This window comes from Zingiber officinale, chromosome 5A (assembly GCF_018446385.1).
Source record: "Zingiber officinale cultivar Zhangliang chromosome 5A, Zo_v1.1, whole genome shotgun sequence".
NCBI classification, from domain to species: Eukaryota; Viridiplantae; Streptophyta; class Magnoliopsida; order Zingiberales; family Zingiberaceae; genus Zingiber; species Zingiber officinale.
The window spans coordinates 78049745-78075882 of record NC_055994.1 but is presented as its reverse complement, the minus strand read 5'-3'; the positions used below and the strand labels follow the sequence as shown (position 1 = coordinate 78075882).

General features: G+C 40.3%; 4 protein-coding genes across 20 annotated transcripts; 3 read left to right on the top strand and 1 right to left on the bottom strand.

Moving 5' to 3' along the window:
• Positions 1 to 13217: 13217 nt before the first annotated feature.
• On the top strand, positions 13218 to 16999 carry LOC121980665 (pentatricopeptide repeat-containing protein At3g12770-like). Of its 3 annotated transcripts, none has more exons than XM_042532802.1 (3): positions 13218 to 15261; positions 15320 to 15414; positions 16211 to 16297. In XM_042532802.1, the coding sequence occupies exon 1, from the start codon at positions 13314 to 13316 to the stop codon at positions 15063 to 15065; it is 1752 nt and encodes a 583-aa protein (XP_042388736.1). In that variant the 5' UTR covers positions 13218 to 13313; the 3' UTR covers positions 15066 to 15261; positions 15320 to 15414; positions 16211 to 16297. The 3 variants fall into 3 exon arrangements, with proteins under 3 accessions (XP_042388736.1, XP_042388737.1, XP_042388735.1); XM_042532803.1 differs by having other exon boundaries at positions 15338 to 15414; positions 16211 to 16290; XM_042532801.1 differs by having other exon boundaries at positions 15320 to 16999.
• Positions 17000 to 17476: 477 nt separating this feature from the next.
• LOC121980667 (stress-response A/B barrel domain-containing protein UP3-like) lies at positions 17477 to 22787 on the bottom strand. 15 transcript variants are annotated; one of them, XR_006111643.1, is made up of 5 exons: positions 21976 to 22787; positions 21819 to 21894; positions 21626 to 21737; positions 21453 to 21546; positions 17477 to 17851 (listed from the first exon to the last, which is right to left on the bottom strand). XR_006111643.1 is itself a non-coding variant. In XM_042532808.1 (2 exons), exon 1 carries the CDS (start codon positions 22785 to 22787, stop codon positions 22005 to 22007), a length of 783 nt encoding a protein of 260 aa, XP_042388742.1. In that variant the 3' UTR covers positions 17477 to 17851; positions 21976 to 22004. The 15 variants fall into 15 exon arrangements, 4 of the variants coding, with proteins under 4 accessions (XP_042388742.1, XP_042388743.1, XP_042388739.1 ...); XR_006111637.1 differs by adding an exon at positions 20227 to 20273 and having other exon boundaries at positions 21626 to 22787; XR_006111638.1 differs by adding an exon at positions 20227 to 20273 and having other exon boundaries at positions 17477 to 17845; positions 21626 to 22787.
• LOC121980666 (transcription factor MYB1-like) lies at positions 18336 to 20232 on the top strand. The gene is made up of 3 exons (XM_042532804.1): positions 18336 to 18469; positions 18625 to 18754; positions 18960 to 20232. The coding sequence occupies exons 1-3, from the start codon at positions 18337 to 18339 to the stop codon at positions 19495 to 19497; spliced, it is 801 nt and encodes a 266-aa protein (XP_042388738.1). The 5' UTR covers position 18336; the 3' UTR covers positions 19498 to 20232.
• LOC121980669 lies at positions 22771 to 24220 on the top strand. The gene is made up of 2 exons (XM_042532810.1): positions 22771 to 23131; positions 23497 to 24220. The coding sequence occupies exons 1-2, from the start codon at positions 22786 to 22788 to the stop codon at positions 23619 to 23621; spliced, it is 471 nt and encodes a 156-aa protein (XP_042388744.1). The 5' UTR covers positions 22771 to 22785; the 3' UTR covers positions 23622 to 24220.
• The last annotated feature ends 1918 nt before the right edge of the window (positions 24221 to 26138 follow it).

Here is a 26138-nt window from a genome sequence, read left to right as displayed (position 1 = left end):
TAAAAAATCATATAAATTGTATTTATATTCTAAAAATAATTTATTGATTTATATTGTTGTTGTCATATAATCCCCTCAAAATAATATTTCTTTTAATAAATCCTAGCTTAAAATTTAAACTTTTTTTTTATCTCCTAGCCATACTTCTTTGTTTTTTGTTTTTCTTCTATCAACACTATTATTTTTCTACTTGGATTTGTAATTTCACTTTTTTTCTTGGATTTTATGTATTCATGCTTGATGTCCTTTATTTAAAAATACGTGTAGGAATAAAATCGAATGTGTATTTTGATAATAACAAAGAATTTAAAGTTAAAATTATTTATTATCCAATAAATATGAATGAGCTTTAGAAAAGTTTAAAGTGTTCTTAGATAAAAATCTTAGTGAAATCTAGGCAGATGAAAAATATTAGGCGAGGTAATCTTAACTCTTAGAAGGTGGTAATCCTAAATTATGGAAAGTTCTAACTGCGATTAGGTAACGAAGTCCTGGTCCGAGGGACTGAGTGAAGTCTTGGCAGGTCGAGGACTTTGGACGAAATTCTAGAGTCGAGGACTTTAGGTGAAAACCCTCAGGATCGTAGATCAAGTGAAAGTTTGGATGGGTCAAGCAATGGACGTTTATCATGAAGTCCTAAAGTATCATACACTAAACAAAAGTCCAGTCGGTTTGGAGGACCAGTCTGACAAAAGGTAATTTTTCCTGAGAGGAATAAGTGAGGACGTATTCCTCGTTGCGGGAACAGTAGGGGTCGATTCAACCTAGGGTTTCCAGAAAATCCAAAAGTCAGAACCGGACAGTCTGGAGGCTGTCGAATAATTTATTATTCATATTTTATTCTGCTAAATTTGTCTTGCAGGGTATACTTTGTATTTGGATTAATATGTCTTACAGGAAGTGAGATGCACAAAGAAAAGCTCAGATGAACAGTATCTGAGGGGTCTCCAAGGCTGTTACAGGCGCCTCGGCTGCTTTGGCCGAAGGCTCGTGCGGAAGAGGCTTGGAGGTGCCTTCGAAGCACCTGAAGGTACCTTGGATATCGGATGGAAAGTGTCTTCCATGAGCTTGAAAGCGCCTTCGAAGGGATAAAGTTCACAGAATACGGGACTTATCGACTCATCGGATTTGGAGATAAGGATCCGAGCTGGAGGCGCCTTCAATGAGGTTGAATGCGCCTTCACGAGCAGAGTATGAAAAACAACTCATCTTCGTGATCTTTTTCTTGTGCGCTGCTAAAAAGATAATCCAACGAAGTCGTAACGCTATTCCGACAACTAGAAGCTCTCAATTTCAACACCGTTATTGTCGGTATAACTTTCAGTTGTAGTACTTTAAGTATAAATCTGATGTACTCAGTTTTGTAATATTCCTGATTGATAGTAAAGTGCCCAAAATAAACACTCAACAAATGTAAATTTTAGAATATGAGTCATCAAAATTCCGAACTAAATAAAATCAAAAGAGTCAGTATTAATTTTTTTTCTTCTACTTATTTTTCACTATATTTATCTCTGATAATTTTTTATAAAAAATATAAAAAAAATCATGAATACTATTCACTTTAGCACGTCTCGATCGGACACTATGTTTTTCTTTTGCTTAAATGTCATTTAAAATTTTTCCCTTTATTGATGACCTTAATATATAATTTGATAGAGCAATTGAAGTGATATCGTGCCCGCTTCTGGTATTAGAGCACTAGACCATCATTTGTTCCGAAATAAGCTAATAGTTGTGGTCGGTGTACTTTCCAAATTCCCATTGTGTCTTTTTTTTTTTGTACGAGTTATTTAGGTAACGCTTTGTTGTTAAATTGATGTTGTCATTTAAATATTTATAATTTGAATCATAATTATAACATATTTATAAGATTTATTTTTTCAATTGAGACGTATTTAAAGGATAATGAATTTCTAAATTTGTCACGGCATATGTTTCCTGATTTATTCTAATAATTGATGAAAAAATTTTATAGGATCAAATTGATAATTTAAAAAATAATTAATGAGATTAAGATTATTATTTTATTTTTAATTTTGATCATTTCAAGTTCTCTCAGCAGTATTGACTAAATTTTATAAATGAGACTAATGAGTATGATGTTAATATTGTAGAATTTGTTTAGCCACATCTAATCTTGTTTTTAGATGGCCTAGGCATTGGTTATCCGAGAGCAGATCCTTTAGTCCGTAAATTGTGGATCAGGGGATGATCCACTATATGAGGACTTTTGATTTGGATAGACCCCACCTATTTAAAGATGCGGTCCATCCAAATCAAAAGTTCTCATCAGTGGACTATCCATTGGTCCACAATTTACGGATTAGAGAATCCCTACTGTGGTTATCCTACTAACGAATTTTAGAACTTATTATAGAGATATATTAAAAAAATATTTTTAAAAATAATTTTGATAAACAAATCAATGACAAGTTTATAGGTAGTGAACTTTTCTAATTTATAAATTACCTGTGCTTTAAAAATTATTTTTTTTATCACTTTGAATTTCTCTATATTATTAGAAAGAGATATAATATAATTTTTTTTTAAAAAACACATATGATATACTTAAAAAAAATATATAAAGAATATAGTTTAAATTTCAAATATGACTATATAAAAGAATAACAACAATATCTGGGGTATTTAAGCAGTTAATTAAATATTTAGATTATATATATAAAAAACAAATAATATTTAAATGATAATGTGCAATATCAATCAGCCATATCACTTGTTATTGGATCTAACCTTCTACTAAAAGTCAAAAAAAAATCTATGAGTTACTCTCCCTAAATCAATGCTTCACTATGTTTACGAACCAAACAAAGCATGTATGCTATGCCGGCATCAAGAGGAATCAATTTGAATGTCCCATAGCTTGTACTCTTTGGGTCAAGGTGAAGGATATTGGTTATGATTTTGATTTATTTGGTGAGTTTTATCAGATTTTTGAGGAGCATTACAAAGGTGGTAGTCGTAAGATGAAAGCCGGATATCTTGATGCATCTAGCACAATCTACTTTGTATGGGAAACTCGTAATAGATGCTGCATGGAGGGGATAGCTCCGGATGTTGATAGGATATTTTGAAAAAATTTAGATTCATGTGCATCGATTTGTGGATCTAAGCTTGATGCAATACTCAAGTTGCAAGTCTTGTATGTATGAGTTCCGGGTTTTGGCTGATTTGTGAGGTCCAGTTTTTGCTGCTTTTTTGAGAGATACATCATGTGTAAAAATTCTAAATGTATGAAAGAGAAATTAATTAAAGCAGTAAAAATTTACAGCGATCTCTTGCAAATCCGCAATCGGCAATGGCGAAACTCGTTGTCGGAAGAGCGATCACAGCATCGGAAAGCCCTCCGCAATTCCACAAACCAAATCCTGCCGCCTTGGATGTTCTTCTCTTACTCTCGTCTCCAACGCACCACGATTCTTGTTGCGTGATCCTTGTACGCAATCCCTTTATATAAGGAAATAAACCAGGGGCATAATGGACCTTTTCCATTATGAGTAGTGGGGAACATGGGCCATGTTCCCATATCCCCACTCTCCCCATTTCCAACATCTCCCACTCGTCCAAGGTAAAGTCACTAAGACTAGTTTATTCAGGTAAGTCACAAAGACTTAATCAGTCACACCGACTATTAGAGAGTTTGGTCACATAGACCATATGAGAACATCCAATCCATACTTACAGAAAATGGTTCGTAAGACAGCAAGCACACTGAGTGATAGTTGCTAAGAAGATTGTTACACCTTGACTTAGCCGCTCGTTGAGCAATCAATGCTAATAAAGTTGTTACACTTTGCTTAGCTGCTCAAATAAATTAGAAACACACTCTTTATGACACTTAGCCACTTTCCTGATGGCACATAGCCTTTATCCAGGATCCATCCAATCTTCAAGTGACACACAACCATTATCTTGAAGATATCCATGTCTTACTATTTACCCAGATTAAATAATTTTCATTTACATCGATATGAACATCTCTAATCCCTTATAATGACCATTATGTCATGAGCATGTTCCATATCCTATATTCACATTCATTTCCGTACATAACAGAAATGGGTCGACCAGTGAATAACAACAAAAGATGTAAATATATTTAATCTTCCTTTTTAGCTAGAATCAATTCATTTTAATCAGTCGCTTTCCTAGTTATGCTGCATAGACCGAATCATCCATAGCCATAGGATACACGCTAAAGTAGCAGACACTGATTAAAATTTCAAGTAAACAGCTAAATAGTCACTAAGACAAAAATTGAGATTAACATATAATCTCAAAGGTCTCACATAGTAGAGAAACAAGGATTCTTTCTCCTACTACCTTTATTGTCGCAATAGCATATGTGGTATGAATCACATGCTACGATGTTATTCTCTTTACTAAAAAGAGTGCATGTTGTCTTCAAATTTTAACATCGTACAAATATTGATCTAGACATACTTAATGTCTAATCCTGAATTCAACATATGAATTCTAATCTGGCTTTCAACAGGTTCAGTAAATGGTGGGATCATTTACTTAGATCATTATTTACACATAAATGATCTCATCTTAACACAATTATCAAGGCGACCTCAACTTATGAATCTGTCTCTAATTTCATAATTTCAGCTACGTAAGCTGTTTAATAAGTAACGGTCTTACCCTTATTTGTACTAAACAAACAGAGACGATTGCCCATGTGAGTGGACCAATCTCCACCTGCTAACATGCTCACCGAGATCTTAGATGAATGTAACAAATAAAATATATACACTGAATAAAATTATGGCAAATGACACAATCAAAACACAAAGTCTATTGTTATTTCAATGGTGTTACATTCTACGAAGTCCCAAAGACTTTACATGTTCTTTAAATGACTCTTTAGTCATTGACTTAGTAAAAGGATCTGCAAGCATAACACATGTAGGGATATACTCAAGAATGACTTTTCTTTTAGTTACAATATCCCTTACAAAATTATATTTAATTTCTATATGCTTGCCTTTGCTATGATATTTCGGATCCTTGGAAAAAGCTATTGCAGCTTGACTGTCACAGTAGACAGTTACTGGACTCCCACTATCCTCAGTAATTTTCAGATGCTTCAGAAACCTTCTCAACCAGACTACTTGCACAGCTGCTGAACATGCCACATATTCAGCTTCCATAGTCGACAAATGCAAGAATGCATAGCCTGATGTGGATTTTCTATCATCCAGATCTCCAGCCCAATCTGCATCTGAATAACCTTTCAGACTCATATCTGATCCTTGAAAACAGAGACAATAATCTGTTGTCGCCTTCAGATATCTGAATATCGTTTTTACTGCCTTCCAGTGTCTCGGTCCTGGGTTTGACTAGAAGCGACTGACCAAGCCCACAACATAGCTGATATCGGAACGTGTACACAACATAGTGTACATCAAACTACCAATAGCATTGACATATGGTTTTTTATTCATCTCAGCTATTTCCTCTGGAGTTTGAGGACACATACTCTTGCTCAACACAGTACCTTTCACAATAGGTGTATGTTCTGTGTTGCAATTAGACATGCTGAAATGATGTAACATCTTATTTATATAAGACTCTTGTGACAAACCCAAAAGTCCTTTAGAACGATCTCTTATGATCTTCACCCCTAAGATGTATTCAGCTTCTCCCATATCTGTTGTATCAAATTGTGATGACAGCCACTTCTTGACTTCATTCACATATCCTATGTCATTTCTAGCTATCAGCATATCATCAACATATAATGATAAAATGACATACTTTCCTTTTTCCCTTTTCAGGAAAACACTGTTGGTGCAGTTAGCACTAACGGTCTAACTCAGGTTTTGATGAATGATAAATCAGGTTAAGTTAGGTTCGTTGTTATCTAACACTCTGATCGAGTGTGCAGGATAAGTCCAGCTAGGTCGACGGGCTGACCGGATAGCTGGCGAGAAGTCCAAGCGGGTCGACGGGCTGACCGGACGCTTGGCGAGAAGACCAAGCGGGTCGACGGGCTGACCGGACGCTTGGCGAGAAGTCCAGCTAGGTCGACGGGCTGACCGGATAGCTGGCGAGAAGTCCAGACGGGTCGACGGGCTGACCGGACGTCTGGCAGGTAAGTAAGGTAAGTCACTGGAGGGGAGTGACTGTGAGGACGCGTTCCCGGGAAGGGGACATTAGGCGTCGATCAGGCTTAGATCCATTTCGGATGTCTAAGTCGAGATCGTGACTAGATTCCGGTCTCAGAAAGACGGAATCTAAGTCATACTCTTTTTATCCATCTGTTGAACTTTAACTGTGCTAACAATCTGTTTTACAGGATGTATATTTACCTCGGACTAACTTTGTTTTGCAGGAAAAGGGAGTTTTTCTGGAACAAGGTGGTCCGGGCGCCCGGAGGTCCGGGCGCCCGGAAGGCGAATTCTATCCAGCCAAGTCGTCGCCACGTGGAGCATCTCGGTTTGAGCAGCTACGTCACATTCCAGGCGCCCGGAAGGAATCCAGGCGCCCGGAACAGCATATAAAAGAAGCCTCAGGCAGGAGCTTCAGTATCAATCAATCAAGCCGAGAACTCTTCTACTGCTGGTCTTGCTGCTCGACGTTCAGTGCGACGCCAACAAAGCTCCGACACTACGCTCCGTTCTTTTCCCTTTTTGTCGGTATTTGTTTTCAGTTTTCATTAGCATTCCCTGTACGGTTCTTTTGTAATCATCATTTCGAATTGCTAGTGATTGCCCAACGAAAGTGGTCAAGGACCACGGGCCTTCGAGTAGGAGTCGTCACAGGCTCCGAACGAAATAAAACCATTGTGTCTATTTTACTTTTCCGCTGCGTTTATACTCGATATTTTCGAATCGATATTCACCCCCCCTCTATCGACTCTAACGGTCTTACAAACACAATGATCCTCATTGATTATCTCGAAACCATAAGATAAAACGACTTCGTTAAATCTTATGTTCCATTGTCTTGACGCTTGCTTTAGCCCATATATAAACTTTCTAAGTCTACATACTTTTTGCTCTTGGCCTTCAGCAATGAAACCTTCTGGTTGAACCATATAGATTTCTTCGTCAAGATCACCATTAAGGAAAGCGGGTTTTACATCCATTTGATATAATTCCAAGTCATAATGTGCCACAAAGGCCAAAATAACTCTTATTGATACAAATTTCACTACAGGAGAAAATGTCTCTTCAAAGTCAATACCCTCCAATTGGGTATATCCTTTTGCAACTAAACGAGTTTTGTATCTGTTAATCGATCCATCTGCTTTCCTCTTTATTTTGAGAATCCATTTATTCCCAATAGCCCTTCGGCCCGGAGGAAGATCGACTAAGTCCCAAACATGATTTTGAATCATGGACTCCATCTCTTTAACCATTGCAGCTTTCCATTTTTCTCTAATTCTACATCCCAATGCTTCCTCAATGGATTGAGGTCCGTCGTCGTCAATTGGAATTGTTACCAATGCCTCATTCTCAATATCAAACCTCTTCTTAGGTTTGATCTTACGAACACTTCTCCGTAAGTTGGGCTGTTGAGAAGTCAACTCATGACTCGGCATATCACTCCCACTCGGTTGACTAGACTCAGGTATCCCTTTTGACACCTCTCTCATTGATAATATCTCATCCTCCTCAAATAGAGGAATATTTTTATCAACATCACTTCTGATTGGGAACTCTGTTTCGAGAAAAGTCGCATCTCTTGAGTCTATTTCGGAGATGATTCCATCTAATTGCTCACCTATGAAAACATAACATTTGGAGGTCTCATGATATCTTATAAAGATACATTTTTTACCTCTAGGCCCTAGTTTCCATACTTGTGAGAACTATCATGAACATAAGCAGCTGACCCCTAGGGTCTCAGATTACTCAAATATGATTTTCTGCCTATCCAACGTTCATATGGGGTAGATGGAACTGACTTTGAAGGCACTTTGTTAAGTATATAGGCTGCAGTTAATAATGCATCTCCCCAATAGGAGATTGACAAATTAGCTTGCGCCATCATAGACCTAACCATTTCAAGAAAAGTCCTATTTCTTCTTTCAGCTACCCCATTTTGCTGTGGAGTTCCAGGGATTGTCAACTGTCTAATAATCCCTCTATCATTACATATTATCTTGAACATATCAGACAAATACTCCCCTCCATGGTCAGTGCGTAAAGCCTTAACTTTACGTTCCATTTGATTCTTAACTTCGTTCATATAACGAATGAAGCAATCTAATGCTTCAGATTTGTGAGAAATCAAATATACATGACCGAACCTAGAGAAATCATCAATAAATGTAATGAAATAGGAAGTTCCATGTCTAGCATTCACATTCATTAGACCACAAATGTCCGAATGAATTAACTGCAATGTTGATTCAGATCTAATAGCCTTACCAAATGGTTTCCTAGTTACTTTTCTAGCAAGACAATGCTCATATATAAACAATTGAATCTTAGCTCGAGTGCCCAATAGACCCTCTCTAGCTAACCGATTCATACGTTCTTGTCCTATGTGTCCTAATCTAGCATGCCAAACCTCATCAGTTATATCTGCATCACTAGTTAAAGCAATGTTTGAAAAATAACCATCAATAGCATAATTGACATCTGGCTCTACATCAAGAACCATAAAACCATTTGTTAAAAAACCATATCTGATTGACACTGAGTCAATCTTAAGTTCAACAGACCAATTGTAAAAATTAATACAATACCCTAAATCAAGAAGACATGTAACGAAAACAAGATTCCGTCGAATTTCAGGAGCATACAGGACATCATGCAGAAATAAAACTCTACCACCACGTAGGTTGAGTTTGCAAGTGCCGACTCCTTCAACTTCAACTCTTGCATTATTTCCCACATAGATCCACTTGTTGTCAGCTGGTACCCGACGGTACTCAACAAATGTAACTCGTTCCCGAGCTACATGGTTGGTTGCTCCTGAATCTATAATCCACAAAGGATAAGAATCAGCTAACAACACTAAACTAGCAACAAAATGCTCTTGAAAATAAGACACACTTGGATTTACCTTTTTCGGCTCAGTGCACTCCCGAGCAAAGTGGCCCTTTTTGCCACAGTTAAAACAAGTCAACTTGTTTTTAGGTTTCTTTCTAGTCTTCTTGACTATCTTCTTGATTGGGCCCTGTCCCACAACAGCAGCTTCCTTCTTCTTTCCCTTCCCTTTCTTGAACCATTTCCTCTTCTTGGATCCATATGATCCAGCAGAACCTACAGCCACATAGGCTTGTCCAGAAATCCTTGCGGATTCAACTCTCTCCGCCTCCAATTCTACATGGCGTGAGACGTCAGTGAAAGTCTTGTTACTCTCACTGTGAGTTAAGGTCTACTTCATGGTCTCCCAAGAATCTGAAAGTGAACGAATAACTGTTTGAACCTGTTGTTCATCAGCCAACTCATGACCAGCAGTTTTAAGCTTCTGAATCATGTTCGACATCTCCCTGAGGTGTTGAACCATTGATACATTCGGACGCTTTTTGTAGCTATCAAACTTGATTGTCAGCTGGCGAAGTTTGCTCAGACTTACTCCACTATATTTTTCTTTAAGGACAACCCAGACTTCATGAGCCGTAAAATATGACTCATATTCAAAAGCTAGGTCGTCTACCATTGAACTAATCAATATACCCTTTGTAGTGGAGCCCTTTTTCTTCCATGCCTTATAGGCATCAAGATCTAGTCTGTGTTGTGCAGTGGGACCATCTACAGGTACTTCCATAACCTGATTTACAGCCTCTAGAACTTCTTGTTCCTCAAGTACATATTGTATCTTGAGGTGTCAGATCTTATAGTTATCCCCATTAAATTTTTCACTTTTGTTGAGTTCAGCTATTATGTTTTTGGTTGTCATAATCTATCATAAATAAACAAATTATTTAGTATTCAGTGTATATCATATGTATGCAATTTATGATTGACTTAATATTACTTTGAGTTGGTTTACAAAATCAAATAACAACTATGTTTTCACTCATCATCCGTATGACCAATCAAATTAATATTAATCAATTCTATTACATACATCCCAACAAATGAACTAATCATTTATCATATCATGAATTCATTAATTAAATGAACTAATCATTTAATATATCATATTTTTTTTAATTAAATGAACTAATCATTTAATACATCATGAACTAATCATGCATCATGTCAAGCAAACAACATAAATAAATGAACATATCATTAATATAAAATTATGCTGCATATTGTTAACATATAACTAACTGACATGAATGAAATGAACTAACTATTGTTCATATAAAACAACAATAAAAATAACAGAACTCTAATAAACTAGATAGGCAACTACCACTCCCACTAGGACAGACACTAGTGCAGTGGCCAAAATAATCCCTCTCAGCCTGGACTCATTTGGGGTAATCACAGGCAGGACAGCTTCAAGGTTCTCTATTGGATTCACAATTGGATCCTCTTCTGGTTCCTCCTCGATCATTTCCGGGTCCTCTTCAAACTCTTCCGGATCCTCTTCGAACTCTTCCGGATCCTCTTCAGTCATATGATGAAGCAACTCCTCACATAATACAGAATATGTGACGCACCCTTGATGACGCCCCCAAATATAGTCTGCTATTATCCTAGGATTTTCTGGCAATGATTACATCAAAGCCCAAATCCTATAACTGTCCAGGACTGGAAACTCTTCTCGCTCAAGTTTCCAAAACAGATCAAGCCGTCCAATGTGTCCGTCGACTCCATAAGCAGAGTTGTACTCTATCTCCTGAATCTCCTCCCTGAGCTGATTTCGTCGCACTTCGCGACGAGTCAATGTGGTAATCATCTGTGCCATTTGAAAAATTGAAAATAAATAAGTCAGTACAAAACCGACTAACCAGTACAAAACCGGCTTATTTCAATTTATACAGGCATAGTACCAACATAATAAATCAAGAAAAACAAATCTTCTCGATTTTCAGGAGTTAAGTCGACAATTAGAACTAATCTAATTGGTCAGACCCATCGGATTGGTTGATTAGGGATTCATATCCTAAGCTTGGTCCAATGTCCATAATTAAAACTAATCTAATTGGACAAGGATTTTTGTGCCTATGTTCTGTTACTTTTTCTCTAAGTTCATTTCTATCAATTTCAGACTTATTGATCAAACTCAGGTCCGTTTGATCAAACCAATGCTCATTGGTTTAAGTCCGACCAATTAGAACAAATCTAATTGTTTTTATCAAATCTGACCCGATAGAACAAATCTGGTCATTTGATCATATTTGGTCAAAGTCTAATTAATCAACTCAAATTGATTTCGGGTTTGGATCAAATTGGTTCGGTTAAACCAACTAATAATTTATACCTGAACCGGGTCTAGATGGATCAAAATTACTCTAGACTATTTATCATAAATGGTAAATTAATTGAACACATTTCCAATTAATTACCGCATGCATACAAATTAAACTTAATGCTACAATATGCATTAGCATATTTCGGCGGTGCACACATTTTTTTTTTTTACACAGAAGCTTAAAAAAAACGTTTCGTTTTTTTTTAAATTTAAAAACATGCAGCAACCATTTATTTTTTTTATTTATTTGATTTTTAAAAAACAAACATTTCCTCACGACTTCCGTTTTCTTCGCTGCATGTTTTCTTCTTCTCACGCTGCCCACACTCGCACGTAGCGCATGCCAAGCAACCGCGACGGACACAGTCCCCGGCAGGCCACTGATGCATCGTCGACCTTCGCCGGCTCTAGTGAAAATCACGAAACCGTCGTGATTTTCCACCCCTGGGCAACAACGCTAACATTGGCAAAACGATTCGATCACCGAATTGCAACCCAGTCGCAGATCTCTCTGTGACCTTATTGTCGGCAACCATCAGAGACAAACTCCGTTCCCTCAAAGCCTATGGTGTCGGCCATTGGGGAAGATCGCGACATGAATGCGATCTAGCCATGTGTTGGCAGCAAGCAACAAACTCCATCGGAGCAGCAGCAATGTGTCCTCCGGCGAGCGACTTTGTCGCTGACTACATCCCTTTTTCGAGACATTGTCGCCGACAAGCCTTTGCCGCGACATAGAGTCACCGGCCTTGGCTTTTCTTGTAACACATCGGTCATGACTTCAACGGTTTTATCATGCATTTAGAAACAACTACGCGCTATGATACCAATGTAGAAATTCTAAATGCATAAAAGAGGAATTAATTAAAGCGGTAAAAACTTACAGCGATCTCCCGCAGATCCGCAATCGGCAATGGCGAAACTCGCCGTCGGAAGAGCGATCACAGGATCAGAAAGCCCTCCGCAATTCCACAAACCAAATCCCGCCGCCTTGGATGTTCTCCTCTTACTCTCGTCTCCAACGCACCACGATTCTTGTTGCGTGATCCTTGGACGCATCCCCTTTATATAGAGAAATAAATCAGGGGCATAATGGACCTTTTTCATTATGAATAGTGGGGAACATGGACCATGTTCTCATATCCCCACTCTCCTTATTTCTAACATCATGTTTGAAGATTGCTTGCGTGATGATGTTATAGTTTCCTTTGGTGTGGATGTGTGAGTGTATGTAATTGTATTGAATGAACATCACAATGGGTGGCATGTACCCGTGTGATGCATGACTATAGGTGTGGGTTGGTGGCTGATTGTGGAAGTTGTGGAGTTAACCTCATGTTAGAACGTCAAACTCCTTATCTTGTATGTTTGATATGCTCATTGAGAGTTTTTATCTCTCAAAGTAAGTTTATACATATACCTATTTCTGTAAAGAACATTCCGTTAAAGGGTGCTGCCATAACTATTATGTCTCTTCACTTAATTTGGTAACAGTTGTATCCCTTCATGTGCCAAGATGCTGGAAGGTCAATAAGTCGATCTTGGTTGGAAAATCTCCTTTGAAAGTCAACGTGTTGAATCGGCTGATACTTGGATATCTAGTTGATCAAAGTCCTGAAGCATACCTCCGTATCAATGTATTTGGATATCTAATTGGATTTTTTATCCTAGGCAGGGTTGAGTTAGTTAGTACAAAACAGAGTTGTTATTATAAGTAAAGGTTCTAATCTCGATAAAATCGAGAAAAAAAACTTTCCTCGTAGTGATTAATTATAATTTTCCGATTTATCAACTGAAGTGTCAAATTCTCTCTGTTACTACCATTAATATGGGAATCAATCGAGAGACATATACGTGACAACATCGCCTGGACCACGCCAGCCCGTTGGGGTCTCGCTGCTGACCTACATCGCATAGCAAGTGACTTGTTTCTGGAAGTCAAAGCACAAATTCGAAGCATGGTTAGAACCCTTGCTCAGCTGCACACAGACGCCGCGTTCCCCTCCTCCCTCGCACCTGACGGCGCCGCCTTCCTCCACTCCGTCTCCTCCCTCTCCGCCCTCAAATGTCTCCACGCCGTTCTTCTAAAGCAACGAGGCCTCTTCCTCCACGTCGCCACCAAGTTGCTCGCCCTCGCCGCCTCCCTCTCGCCTTCCGTCCGCTACGCCCGCAACCTGTTCGACGCCGCGCCACGCCGCGACTCCTTCATGTGGAACACCCTGCTCCGCGCCTACGCCGACCTCGGCCCCTGCAATGAGGTCCCCTTCCTCTACGCCCAGATGCACGCCGCCGGTCTTTCCCCGGACCACTTCACCTTCCCCTTCGTCGTCCGCGCCTGTGCGGTCGCCTCCGCCTTCTGCGAAGGGGTGCAGGCCCACTGCGACGCTCTCAGGCACGGCTTCGCCTCGAACCCCTTTTTGCAGACCGCATTGGTCACCATGTACGCCCAGAACGGGGAGGTCTCCGACGCGGAGTTGGTCTTCCGCGAGATGCACTTCAGGAACATCGTCTCTTGGACCTCCATGATCGCTGGGTACGTCCAAAATTTCGTCTTTGGTGAAGCGTTGGGTGTTTTCAGGCGGATGGTGGCTTCCGGGACGCCGCCCAACGAGATCACAATGGTGAGCGTTCTCCCTGCTCTGAGAGGTCCGGAATCCCTAGTCTCCGGGATGGCAATCCACGGCTTCGCCATCAAATTAGGGTTCGATTCGCATCCCTCGTTGGCGAATGCCCTAATCGCCATGTACGCCAGATGTGGGAGCACGAGCGTTGCGAGATCCCTGTTCGACGAAATGCCCGATCGGAACTTGGTTTCCTGGAACACCATGATCGCGATGTACGAGCAGAGCGGCGAGGGTGGCAAGGCGATCAAGCTATTCCGGGCGATGCTGACGGAAAGAGTGCCGCCCAACGGCGTCACGCTGGTGAGCCTCATCTCTGCCTGTGCCGCAACGGGAGCGCTGGAGACTGGCCGGTGGGCGCACGGGTTCGCCCGGAACAGAGGGCTCGACGCCGACGTCAGGGTCGGTAACGCGCTGGTGGACATGTACGGCCGGTGCGGAAGCGTCGAGGAGGCGAGGCAGGTTTTCGACAGTCTCACACCCAAGGGCGTGGTCACCTGGAGCGCCATGATCAGGTCCTATGCTGCGCACGGCCGCGTCGGAGATGCCCTGAATCTGTTTGACGAAATGTGCGAGCAGGGACTGAGGCCGAACACCTTCACGTACACGTCCGTCCTGGCGGCGTGCAGTCACGGCGGCCTGGTAGAGGAGGGTTTGAGGCACTTGGACGGGATGAGGGCGTACGGATTAACTCCCACACTGGAGCACTGCACTTGCATGGTGGACCTCCTCGGCCGTGCAGGGAGGTTGGCGGAGGCATACAAGTTCATTAAGGGGATGGCGGTGGAGCCTGACATCGGGGTGTGGGGAGCTCTGCTGGGGGCTTGCAGAATTCATGGGGAACTGGAGATGGCGGAGGCGGTGACCGAAGAGCTATCCCCGCGGCTGGGTTGCAGGAATTCAACGGTGTACGTGCTGATGGCGAACATGTACGCGGAAGCCGGGCGGTGGGAGGAGGCGGAGAGAGTTAGGGAGAGAATGAGAGAGATGGAGCTGAGGAAGGACCCCGGCCAGAGTTTCGTCAATACAGACAAGAGCTCAAGTTCTATACAAAGATCCAGTTCAATGCAACAAGTATTTGGTCTGTAGAATAAAAGGGAGAGCATTCCAAGAGGCACATCATTTTGAAAATATCGATCGTCTTCCACCGTTGCCTTCACTTTGTGGTTGCTCGGCGTAGTGCCCGCCGGGAATGATGTGACCCCATCTTGTCCTTGCGTTCCTCCTGCCGACAGATCCGTTCCCTTTTGCCTTGTGATTAACTCGAAACCGTTGCATCAGAAAGGTTAGATTTTTCTTCATTGCATTCCTCTATGACCTCTTTCTGATGGCAATTTCTTCAGTTTTCTCCTTGTGTGCAGGCGATTTGTAATGGTTTAGAGGGATTTCTCAACATGGCCACCAGGAGGTACTTGTGGCGGAGGGCAATGAAGGAACGGTGAGAAAGTTTGATCTGTGGATTCTTTCGGATTTGTTATTTCGTTTTCTGAATTTGAGCATTTTTTTCTAGTTCATCTGCAATCTACTTGATTGTTTAAAAATGTGACCTTTGAGGTTATCTGTGAGACCGATTACGCATTAATTATACTGAATTTAATTGATTCAGATGCTCTTATCGCAGCTTATTTGAGTCAAATATGAACAAAATTATGTTCTCGTAGAATTATCTTGTCCTGTTCCATCAAATAAACTATCAGTAAACAGGCATATCAGTGGCTTCTTTGGAGAGTGATTCTGAACTTGTGAGCCACACTTATCTTTTTCTAGTGAATGGTTAGCAATGCTTTGAAGACTACTTTAGAAAGTTTGGTGTTGAGGTACAAAAAGTTGAAGGAATTGTAATTCTCACTCTTAGCTGATGCAAATATACATACACAAATTCTACTTCAGTGTTGGACATTCTTTTAGTATATCTCATTCTTTAAACCAATTCTTCAATCTCTAGAATTGCATGCATTTTGACACCATTATGAGTTTGATGTGTCTTGTAGAAACGGTATATTCTTGGCGAAGCATTCTCGATTTTCAAGTGGATTATAAGAGAAGTATTCTCTGTAAAGGGTGAATTAGTCAATCATAAGATCACTTTTAGGGATTTTGAGAACATCATCCACCACTTGTTGGAGCATCTGATTCCCCCAAACACTACTTCATTTGGCCATGCAGAACAATCTCTTTTCTCTTAACTCTATCTGATTAATTAGAACCTCAGAATAAATTCTCCTCTTTTCCAGAAATTGTATAGAAATTATATGTCGTAAACTGCGCGAGAACAATCATTCGCACTATAAGAGAAGTAAGCTACACATCTTCAGGGACTGATTTCTCCACTAGAATAAATTCTAAGTATGATCTGAGCCAAAGGCACCATGAAGGGGAGGACTACTTACACTCAGAGGCTTGTTGCAATCACACTGGTACTTCTTGCTATGCTATCACCATTATACATCGACCGGAGAACGCCGATCGAGCTAGATGACGAGTACCACAGCGCAGGAGGATCCCTGCAGGTTTGGCTTCCGTTTGTGCTCATAATTCTGGTCTTTGTCATCAACCTTACTTGCTTCATGGACAAGAAGATCATGAGGTTTGATCCATACTGGATACATAGGTTTGGAGGGTCCTCCTGTGGAATTGTGATGCTTCTTTTAGTTCTGGGGTTTGTGTTGAAGTGTAAGGCATCTCTAAGGGGCGAGGTTTGATCTCCTTTGAATTGCAGCGACATTATCAGTCTTGTTTCAAGCAGAGCCTTTCTGTGACCATGCCACTTTTCTGTTTTCTTTCTTTGGCTTTTTTGCAACCTTGTGAATCGGATTAATCGGTATGTATGGTTAGTCAGTTGGAAGTTTCTGATATTTGACAAACATGTTTAAGCGAGCGGTCTATGTTTGGCAAGTTGGTTAAGTGTACAAAGTGTTTTTGGATCAGCTGGAACGAACACTTGGGAGGTGACTGTGAAAGGATGCCTAAAATGTTTATAATTTGTGGAAAATATATTGCAATGTATACTTATACTTGTAGGTCGAAGTGAGCCACCGAAAATGCCCTAGAAACAATTGTTAACCATTGTTTTTCATAATTTTGTTACCGAAATAGATGGGTGATGATCTTGAAGTGGTCATTGTATGATAGTCATACTGTGAGCGTTTTTCAATTTATCCTAATGATCGATGAAAATTTTTTATGTAACCGGACCGATCATCTCAGAATCAACATTACCTAATAATTAATCATTTTTAACAGTGACAAGCACAATCCAACTCAAGCATGACTTAATATGTACCGAGGCATGCACAGAAAGCATAGTACCAACGGGCTACCCTGGACCTAACATTGGCAAGGAAACCTTCTTCTCAGCATTGGCAATGCAGCGAGCGAGTATTATCGAACTCAAAATAGTAGGTTGACCTCACGTCACAAAAATCAAGTTGACGTTTCCATCTCTCTTTACTACAAAACATCCATGCAAACCCTTAATTGGAGGAGCAGAGTTCCCTGAAGATGATGATGGGGAATTCAATTGCCTTCCTACTGAATAAATTCAAAGCACAGGTTCGACACATTTAGAAGTCGAATTTCAAGATATTAATCCCATTTGAGATGACGATCCTCTTATTGTTCCTCTAAATATTTTACTACTGCATCATGTCCGTGGGAGCTTCGATGTAGTAACTTTGAATGACTCGAGAAGGACCCAAGTGTTACTGCAGCATGCCCTCCCAATTAAGGGCACAGGACGACGCATGTATACATTACCAAAGGGAGACTGATGGATGATAGCAAAAGGCCAAATGTCTATAGAGCTGTCTTTTGTCCTGCATAACGATCCTGCTAATTGATGGAAGGAGTTCGAGGGTGAAAATGGAGTCCTGCTTCTAGATGAGAATGAATCGATGTTAGAAAGTCTACGAGTGGTAGTCATTGTATAGCATACAAGAGCAAAGGTGTAAAAAACGGGCACGATAAGGCCAATTTAAGCAGAATCATTGAGGAAAAACTTAGGAGCATGAAGTGAACTTAAATGACAAACTAATCTCTGGAATATAAACTCAGTTGGATGTGCTAAAGGGAATGCGCCATATCAAGTAAATTAATCCGAGCGGACACGAGCAAGTCATGACAAGGGCGAACAACCTAATCTTCTGCAGAAGCATGCCATTCCAAACAAGCTTGCATCAAAGATCTAAAAGCTCCAACACTGTGGTATCCTACCTTAGTTCCGCACTGGACTTCAATTTCCTTCTCTCCCTAGCTACCTTTCAAATAGCATACGAAACCATGGTCTCTGAACTATACACCCCTCTTCTTTTCCAGTCGAGAGTTCACTAAATTAAGATTCCCGCTTCAAGAGTTGGAGGAAATGGGAAGGAAATCGTGCTCTTCGACCGAGGAGCTCAATAGGGGAGCATGGACGCCACAAGAAGACAAGGTGCTTGTTTCTTACATAGCAACTCATGGGGCGGGCAAATGGAGGTCTCTCCCTAAAATCACAGGTTTCTTTCTGATTTAAATTTTAATTGCCCTATTAAAGATCTGCTACTGCCTATTCTAATTCTGGATAACTAGAAAGTTTGAAGGTTGTATTGAGTCATCCAACATTAGAATTACCAATGTGTGTGAATTTGGTTTGCTTGAGGAATTCACACAGGGTTGAAGCGTTGTGGAAAGAGTTGCCGACTTCGATGGCTCAACTATCTACGACCTGATATCAAGAGAGGAAACATCTCCAACGATGAGGAGGAGTTGATTATTAGACTCCACAAGCTCCTCGGAAATAGGTGATTACATGTTAATCATTGTACTTGATTTTCTTTAGGTGTTCAGATTGATTCTTTTCGAACATGACTTCGATCTGTTAGAACAGGTTCCAAGGGATCCATTTAGCTGTAGTTTTATTTCTACATTTTCCCAAAGGATATAAAATTCTAGAACTTCTTAGTAGTTGATGTGTTTGATCTAAAGTTCCCCAATTGAGACCAATAGATGGTCTCTAATTGCAGGGCGATTGCCAGGGCGAACAGACAACGAGATCAAGAACTATTGGAACACAACCTTAGTAAAAAAGCTGCAAGGCAACTCATCTAAGTTCGAGAAATCATACCCCAATGTCTCAACTCAAACCAAGTCAAACACTAGCTGTGCAGAAACTGAACTGCCACCGACAGAGACCACCATCGTGACTCTGCCAACGAATACCCGGTCGATCCTGACCCAGACCACCTGTGATCAGGATGCTCCTCTAATGCTTCCATCGTTGGCCCCCCCAGAGTACTCTATTTCGGCCATGGACATGGTTACAGAAACATGGCCTTCTGATTTAGGTGCTTGGGAAGAGACCAACTTCGATGGCATTCCAATTCCAAAGTTTGGATTTGAATCAAAAGGAGGCGATGGCATCAGAAATTATCAGGATCTTAATGATTTAATAGCTAATGATGGAGCAACGATCGGCAACTGGGTGGAAGATGATGGTCTTCAACCAAGCAACACATTGACACCCAGCTTTTGGTTCCTGTCCTAGACAAAGAAACTCCTACGCAGTTCTGTGTGAGAGTCCTCTGTACAGTCGCAAAATTCAATCATGATCATTATGCTCGAAAGCTCTCGAACTGTCAAAATATGATTTTGACCAATCCTACGACCGTATACAAGGGCTTTCACATAGAACACTGCAAATTTACTTCTAGCTCCCCCTGTTCTATGCAAATCTATCTTCTAATTTGTATTGGTTTGTTTGGAATGTCCAAGATTACTTGAGGAACATAGATTAAGAAGAACAAAGAAAAACAGAGTTTCAGTCATGGTAAACGATAGTGTTCTATTTAAGACATGAAGGATAATATTGTTTGCTAAAAATCAGGCAAAATGAGAAAAATAAGAAGCCTTTAGCACACGGTTTGAGGGATTCTCTGATGAGTCCACCAGAAGCCTAACATAAAGAGGAATAAGAGTGTGACATGAAGTTGAAATTGTTGGAGATTCCTACAATTTGGTCACCTCAAAACTATTTAAATAGTTACTCTGTGAAATAGAACAAACTAAAATTTCCCCAAGAGAAAAAGATAATTTTATTGATTATAAATCATAGAGGGAAAAAAAAAGCGGTAAACCAATCCTAGGAGTTTTCTTAAGTATCCCTATAATGAACACAGCAAGTAAATGAAATAAGTTCTAAATGCAGCACATAGTGCATAAGGAGTATACAGGGTACCAGGTAAGATCAAAAAGCTTCTGATTAGTATGGAAATACCTGACGATAAGTAGTGACTTCTTTGGAATAAGTTTTATGTACCAGATCTGAAATAATTGAAACAAACACGATTTGATAATGTAATGACTTAAAGAATCTTAGCATGTCAAATTTTATCCTATTTAACTTTCATATTTTAAATTTTAAACCACCAATTAAGTTAAACCAAATCAACTCATGACATTTGGGATTCTAGCATGGTCTAACTAAGATTCGATTGAGTCTATCACGTTGGCGCGGAGGTTATGATCGCGTGAGTCCAAACTGAACTCGATTTGGCCCTGTAATGAGTAAATTAAAGTTGAACTAATGAATACTTGGATTAGGCTGCTTTGGTTGTGTTAATTGGGTCATTGGAGAAGTTATAGGAGCATGTAAACCTTCTTCCCTCGGCTTCCCAGGTGGCTCATACCTATGTCGTGTACCTCATTATTCTATAGCCTCTGCGCCACCCTCTTCTTTTTCATCGCTACCTAAACCCAACCATCGCTAACCATGTGCATTGGAGTTGATCACTGATTTATAGCTAGTCTGATGAAATAATTTTAAAAATGAACTAGAATATTATTTCCCAAGTTATTATCTAACCACCATTCTTATTATTTCTTACTTCATACCAAGGGAATCACAAAATCCTGCAATAGTACTAAGTTTTACATTATTTGCTCTCCAAAAATTACATATTTTAAAGCAGCACCACAAGCTAGCACATTGAGTGAATTGAACTAGTCCAGCAAATTGATCGAATTGAGTGGGATGAAGAGACTAAACAAACCAATCATGTTGGTCGAATAGGATCGGTAGGGTATGCTGAGCAAAATGAGCGGATTAAGTTAAGGAACGATTCAGATGAAGGAGTTGCACCTAGTGGAACAGGTTGTTTGAGCAGCACCTGTTTGGGCGTTTCAAAGGACTAGGTTTATTAATTGAAGGAATGTTTTATTGTCTGTAGATTTATTCCTCATCTACTAACAAAATTCCTATAAAATGATCCATATATTTTATTCTATAGACTAAACTAAGAAATACATAGCCTGTTCCATTGTCTAAGCATAATGGCTTTATTCCCTAACAATTTCATTCCATGAAAGCCAAATTCTAAGAACATCTGCCACAAATAGACAGTTCTGCAAAGGAAACTATCTCTTTGAGGGCACTTGCAAAGAAAATAATGAATTGTAACAAAGAAGATGAAGTTTTGAATGAAGCTTGGTAGAAATACATACCCTGTTCAATTTTCAAGGAGAAATGGCTTTATTCCCTAACAATTTCCTTCCATGAAAGCATAATTCTAAGTACATCTGCCACAAGTACATAATTCTGCAGAACAAACTATTTCTTTGAGGGCATTTGCAAAGAAGAATGAATTATAACTAAGAAGATGAAGTTTTGAACGAACCTTTGTAGAAATACATATTCTGTTCAATTTTCCAAGAATAATCACTTTATTCTCTAACAATTTCATTTTATGAAAGCATAATTCTAAGAACACATGCCACAAGTACACAATTCTGCAAAGCAAACTATTTCTTTGAGGGCATTTGGAAAGAAAACAACGAATTGTAGCAAAGAAGATGAAGTTTTGCATGAACCTTTGCAGAACAATTTTCTAACATTTTCTTTCCATGAAAGCATAATTCTAAGTATATCGCCCACAAAAACAAGATTCTGCAAAGCAAACTATTTCTTCGAGTGAATTTGCTAAGAAAATAATGAATTGTAACAAAAAAGATGAAGTTTTGAAAGAACCTTTGTAGTGTGCAGTCGAAGAAGAAACATCAAAGATCACCAGTAGAAGGTGGCGGCACCACGAAATCAAGCACAATGGAGCTCTCCAGGAGCGGCTTAACCTTCTCCTCCACCGAATCCACCGTATTCTTCTCTCTCGCATCCATCGCATCAAGCTCCTCTATACCGGGGAAGACTGCCAGGAGCCCCACGCCGTACCCCTTGGCCCTGGCCGGCGAGAAGTTTTCCCCAAAACTCACCTGCGTGCCGACCGGCGGCGCCGATGCCGATGCCGACGCCTTGGCTTTCGCAAGCATCTCCTTGAGCTCCGACTCGGCGCCCTCCTTCGCCTTCGCGAGGGTCAGCCGCATGGCCGATCCGGGCGGGGGCACCATCGGGCCATCGAGATCAGCGACCCAATCGACGGCCAAGATGTCTTCGAGGATTGGGAGGCCGAGCTCCTTGACGACGGCTACGTGAGCGGGGTGCTCGGAGTAGGCTGCCAGGTCGTCTTTGGACCGGTATCGTCCGTGGAGCATGTGGGTGAACCCGGCGGCGGCGGATCGGCGGTGGAGGAGGGGGCCGGCGGTAAGGTGGGCGACAACGTCGAGGGATACCAAGGAGCGGACGCCGGACATAACGGCGTCGATCTTGGATTGGTCGGTGAAATCGAGAAATTTGAAGAGGACGACGTGCTCGACAGCGGTAGATCTGGCGGCGGAGGAGAAAGATTGCGCGGGGGAATGGTAGCGATGGAGTGAGGAAAAGAAAAGGGAGGACCTGAGGGATGAGAAAGAGCTGTGACAATAACGGAAGGTTTTCCCACACGCCATGGTCTACAACTGCTTTGACCGCGGCGGCGGCGGCGGCCAATGTCGGTCGGCGAGCCCGTGCCCGCCTCTGCTTCCCAGTGGTGTCCAGGGGCCGGATCCGGATCTTTTCGGATCCGAAAGAGTTAGGGTCAGAGTTTTAGGGCTCGGGACAATTGGATTTTCTCCTTTCGACCCGATTTTTATTATTATTAAAATATTTGGGGGCAACGCCACGCCTTTGCTCTCCGCCGCGGCGGCGAATCTTTTCCTCGATCTCTTCCTCTCCTTCCAGATTCGATCTAGCATCGACGCTTTAGCGGCTTCATCGTCTCCTTCCTCTCGCCGCCACCCTCCGCATTCCCGAGGTATGCCTCAGGGACACCAATTTTCCAGGAAAATGATCTCTCTTCGATGCGATTTGGTTTCATGGTTTTATTGCTCCTCCGTCCATCCTCCGGTGGCTGTTTTCTTTCGATTTTCCTTCCTCGATCCCTCGTCTCGATTATTTCAACGAGCCGATCTGTGAAATGAGGCTTCGAGAAAGCCACGGACCAGCTTTTCTGAAATGGAGGCTCCACGGCTAATACTTCTCCCCAATCTGTATCTCTCGTGCCCCAGTAAACCCTAACAATTTGCTTTTCCGCTTTCTTCTGATTCCTCAGCAGACATTCTTGTTCGATCCGATCTCGTTATTCCTTTTCATTTGATTAAATTGTTTCGTTTTCTGCAGGGAATTTGGCGACGAAGAAAAGGCGACGATGGAGAGGGATACCTTGTCTGTCATCGGCAACAGAAGCCAAGTCACGGGGAGCTTCCTGCAGGTGCAGAGCATCCTGGACCAGAACAGGCTCCTGATCAACGAGATCAACCAGAACCACAACTCCAAAACCCCCGACGACCTCAGCCGCAACGTCGGCCTGATTCGAGAGCTCAACAACAACATCCGCCGCGCCGTCGATCTCTATGGTGATCTATCCGTCTCCTTTGCTGACTCCATGGGCGGCCACAAGAGGAACACAGCTATATAAAGAGTCGATTCAATTAGAAAGAGGCAGTAGAGGATGAGACAGTTTACACTTGCTTGGATACAAAAAACAGTGTATAAGCTTGGAGATGATAGATCGATCACACAGAAACATAACAGATGATTATTTACTTTCTCAGTTGTGATCATGTCGTTCGGATTGATGGATAGTTCTTAATTTGCCTGTGTTCCAGAATGTCTGATTCTTGCAACAAGCAATCCTTGCTGAACTTATTGTCTGAGTGAGCAAAAGGAAGTGCATATGGTGCAAAAATGAAGTTCACTAAGATGCACATTTAAGCTGGTAAGTTTGGGGCATACAAGAATGGATATTGATCACAGAATGCGCGAAAGAACTGACAGATTTAGCAATTGACATTCTGTATGAAATAGTTTCTTCCAAAACAGGTCAAAAATTCTTCGATCACTAGTAGCCATCAAGTTGTAATATGCATAAATTTCATTCTGTCTGAGGCTCATCCTCGAGACCACCATCCTATTGCTTCAAATCAAATATGTTGGTCCTGCGTAGATCGGTTAGAGGGGGGATGAATAGAAAAGGTTAACAAGGTTAACACTTCGCTTGCTTTTGGAACTTAACAAGGAACACAGGCTAATTTAACAAAAAGTAAAAACATAAAAAGAAAGTAAGAGAGATTTTACTTGATTTGTAATCGGAAAGGTTATTAATCCAAGGTAATGGAAGTTCATTAAATTTCTTCTTCGATATAGGCGGAGAAGCCTCTCACACACGTTGAAAACACTAACAAATTAAATAGAAGGAAGAATTGAACGTACGAGTGTGTTCTATAAAAATTCAAGAATCAGGACTCTATTTATAGTCTACTGGTCAAACTAGCTGTTTACTGATGTAACAGTTCTCGAGCGCTTGGATCCAATCCGAGTGCCTGGACATGGTCGCCTCGATCCATTCTGTAAAGGTTTTCTAATAAGCGTTTATTGACTCTCAAACGTCTAGACACGATCTGGGCTCTTAAATTCAGCTAATGTGGCTCCGCGCTAATCCTCTTCGTCGCAACGACTCCGTGACCTAGCCTGTTCTGCTCTGGGCGCCTAGACCTGGTTCGGGCACCTGGAATCCAAGCGCTTGGACTTGATCTAGACGCTTGGACACAATTAGCTCGGTATTGACTTGTCCGGTCGCTTGGGTGATCATTCGACCGTTCAAAGTTGAACTCACTTGAACTCAACTCCAGCCTTCTCCTCGAGCAGTCTTCCTCTCCGGCTTCTCGTCCCTTAGAAACGTTGCACGTGTTTCTTCTAGTTCGTCAGTGTACTCTTGATTTTCCACATCACCTCGTCCCTCGAATGCACTAAACTCGTTGACTCGTTCCTCATGTCATCTTTCTCGCTAGTTGTGTTTTCCGCTCGATTTTTTATATTCCTAAGTTCCTGCACACTTAGACACAAAACATGAAACACGCAGAGTCTAACTTAACTCAGTTGATCACATCAAAATCAATCCAGAGTACCTACAATCTCCTTCTTTTTTATGTACATCAACCCAAGTTAAGTTAGGGTTAAACCGAAATGAAATAATTTAAATAAGTAAATTTGTATTTATAATAGATAATAAATTTACAATAAATTCAAGGAATTTACATTTATAACTGATAATAAATTTTACAATAAAATTAAGGAAATAATATAAAATTTTTACCTCTTCCTAGCTTATACCTTTCCTCTTAACTTAATCATTCTAATTTTTTTTCCCCTTTTTATCACATCAAAGAAATATTAAGGAAAAGTTTGAAAAAAATAGAAAATTGTTGAAACTTTTTCTAGGGTTGTGAAACAGAATAATCCAAGATTGTAGGAAAATAATTTAAAAATAATTTTATTATTTCTAAAAATCTTGAAAATTTTTATCAATAATAATCATAATTAATTAAAGTATGATAAAAATTTCTATGCACAAAATATTTTTATTTTAACCGTAATAAATACTTTGAGTAAAGAAAGTTATTTTTAAAAATAAAATATTTAGAAATAGTGTTCAAGTCCTAAAAATCTGTATAATTTTATACTCATTCAAAATACAATAGTGATTATTCAAAAAAATTAAGTTTTTCAAAGTTAATCTTTAAAATATTTTATATTTTAAATTTTAGTTTTTCAATCAAAAATTAATAAAACATTAATTACTAGTCAACAAATTCCTAAACCTTTTATACTAATAGTTAGTTTATTTGTGCATCTCTTGAAAAAAAATTCAAAAAATATGAATAACAGATATAGGAACTAATTAATTTTGTAAGTAATATTAAAAATTAAAGTAAATTAAAATTAAAGCAAACATAAAAATTAATTTTAATCAAACTAAGTAT

Bases quoted from the DNA above. Each gene is read 5' to 3' on its own strand.
- LOC121980665 (XM_042532801.1), top strand. From the start codon at position 13,314: ATGGTTAGAACCCTTGCTCAGCTGCACACAGACGCCGCGTTCCCCTCC.
- LOC121980666 (XM_042532804.1), top strand. From the start codon at position 18,337: ATGGGAAGGAAATCGTGCTCTTCGACCGAGGAGCTCAATAGGGGAGCA. The intron at 18,470-18,624 runs GTTTCTTTCTGA...GAATTCACACAG, and splicing joins GTCTCTCCCTAAAATCACAG to GGTTGAAGCGTTGTGGAAAG. The intron at 18,755-18,959 runs GTGATTACATGT...TGAGACCAATAG, and splicing joins CACAAGCTCCTCGGAAATAG to ATGGTCTCTAATTGCAGGGC.
- LOC121980669 (XM_042532810.1), top strand. From the start codon at position 22,786: ATGGTCTACAACTGCTTTGACCGCGGCGGCGGCGGCGGCCAATGTCGG. The intron at 23,132-23,496 runs GTATGCCTCAGG...CGTTTTCTGCAG, and splicing joins CCACCCTCCGCATTCCCGAG to GGAATTTGGCGACGAAGAAA.
- LOC121980667 (XM_042532808.1), bottom strand. From the start codon at position 22,787: ATGGCGTGTGGGAAAACCTTCCGTTATTGTCACAGCTCTTTCTCATCC.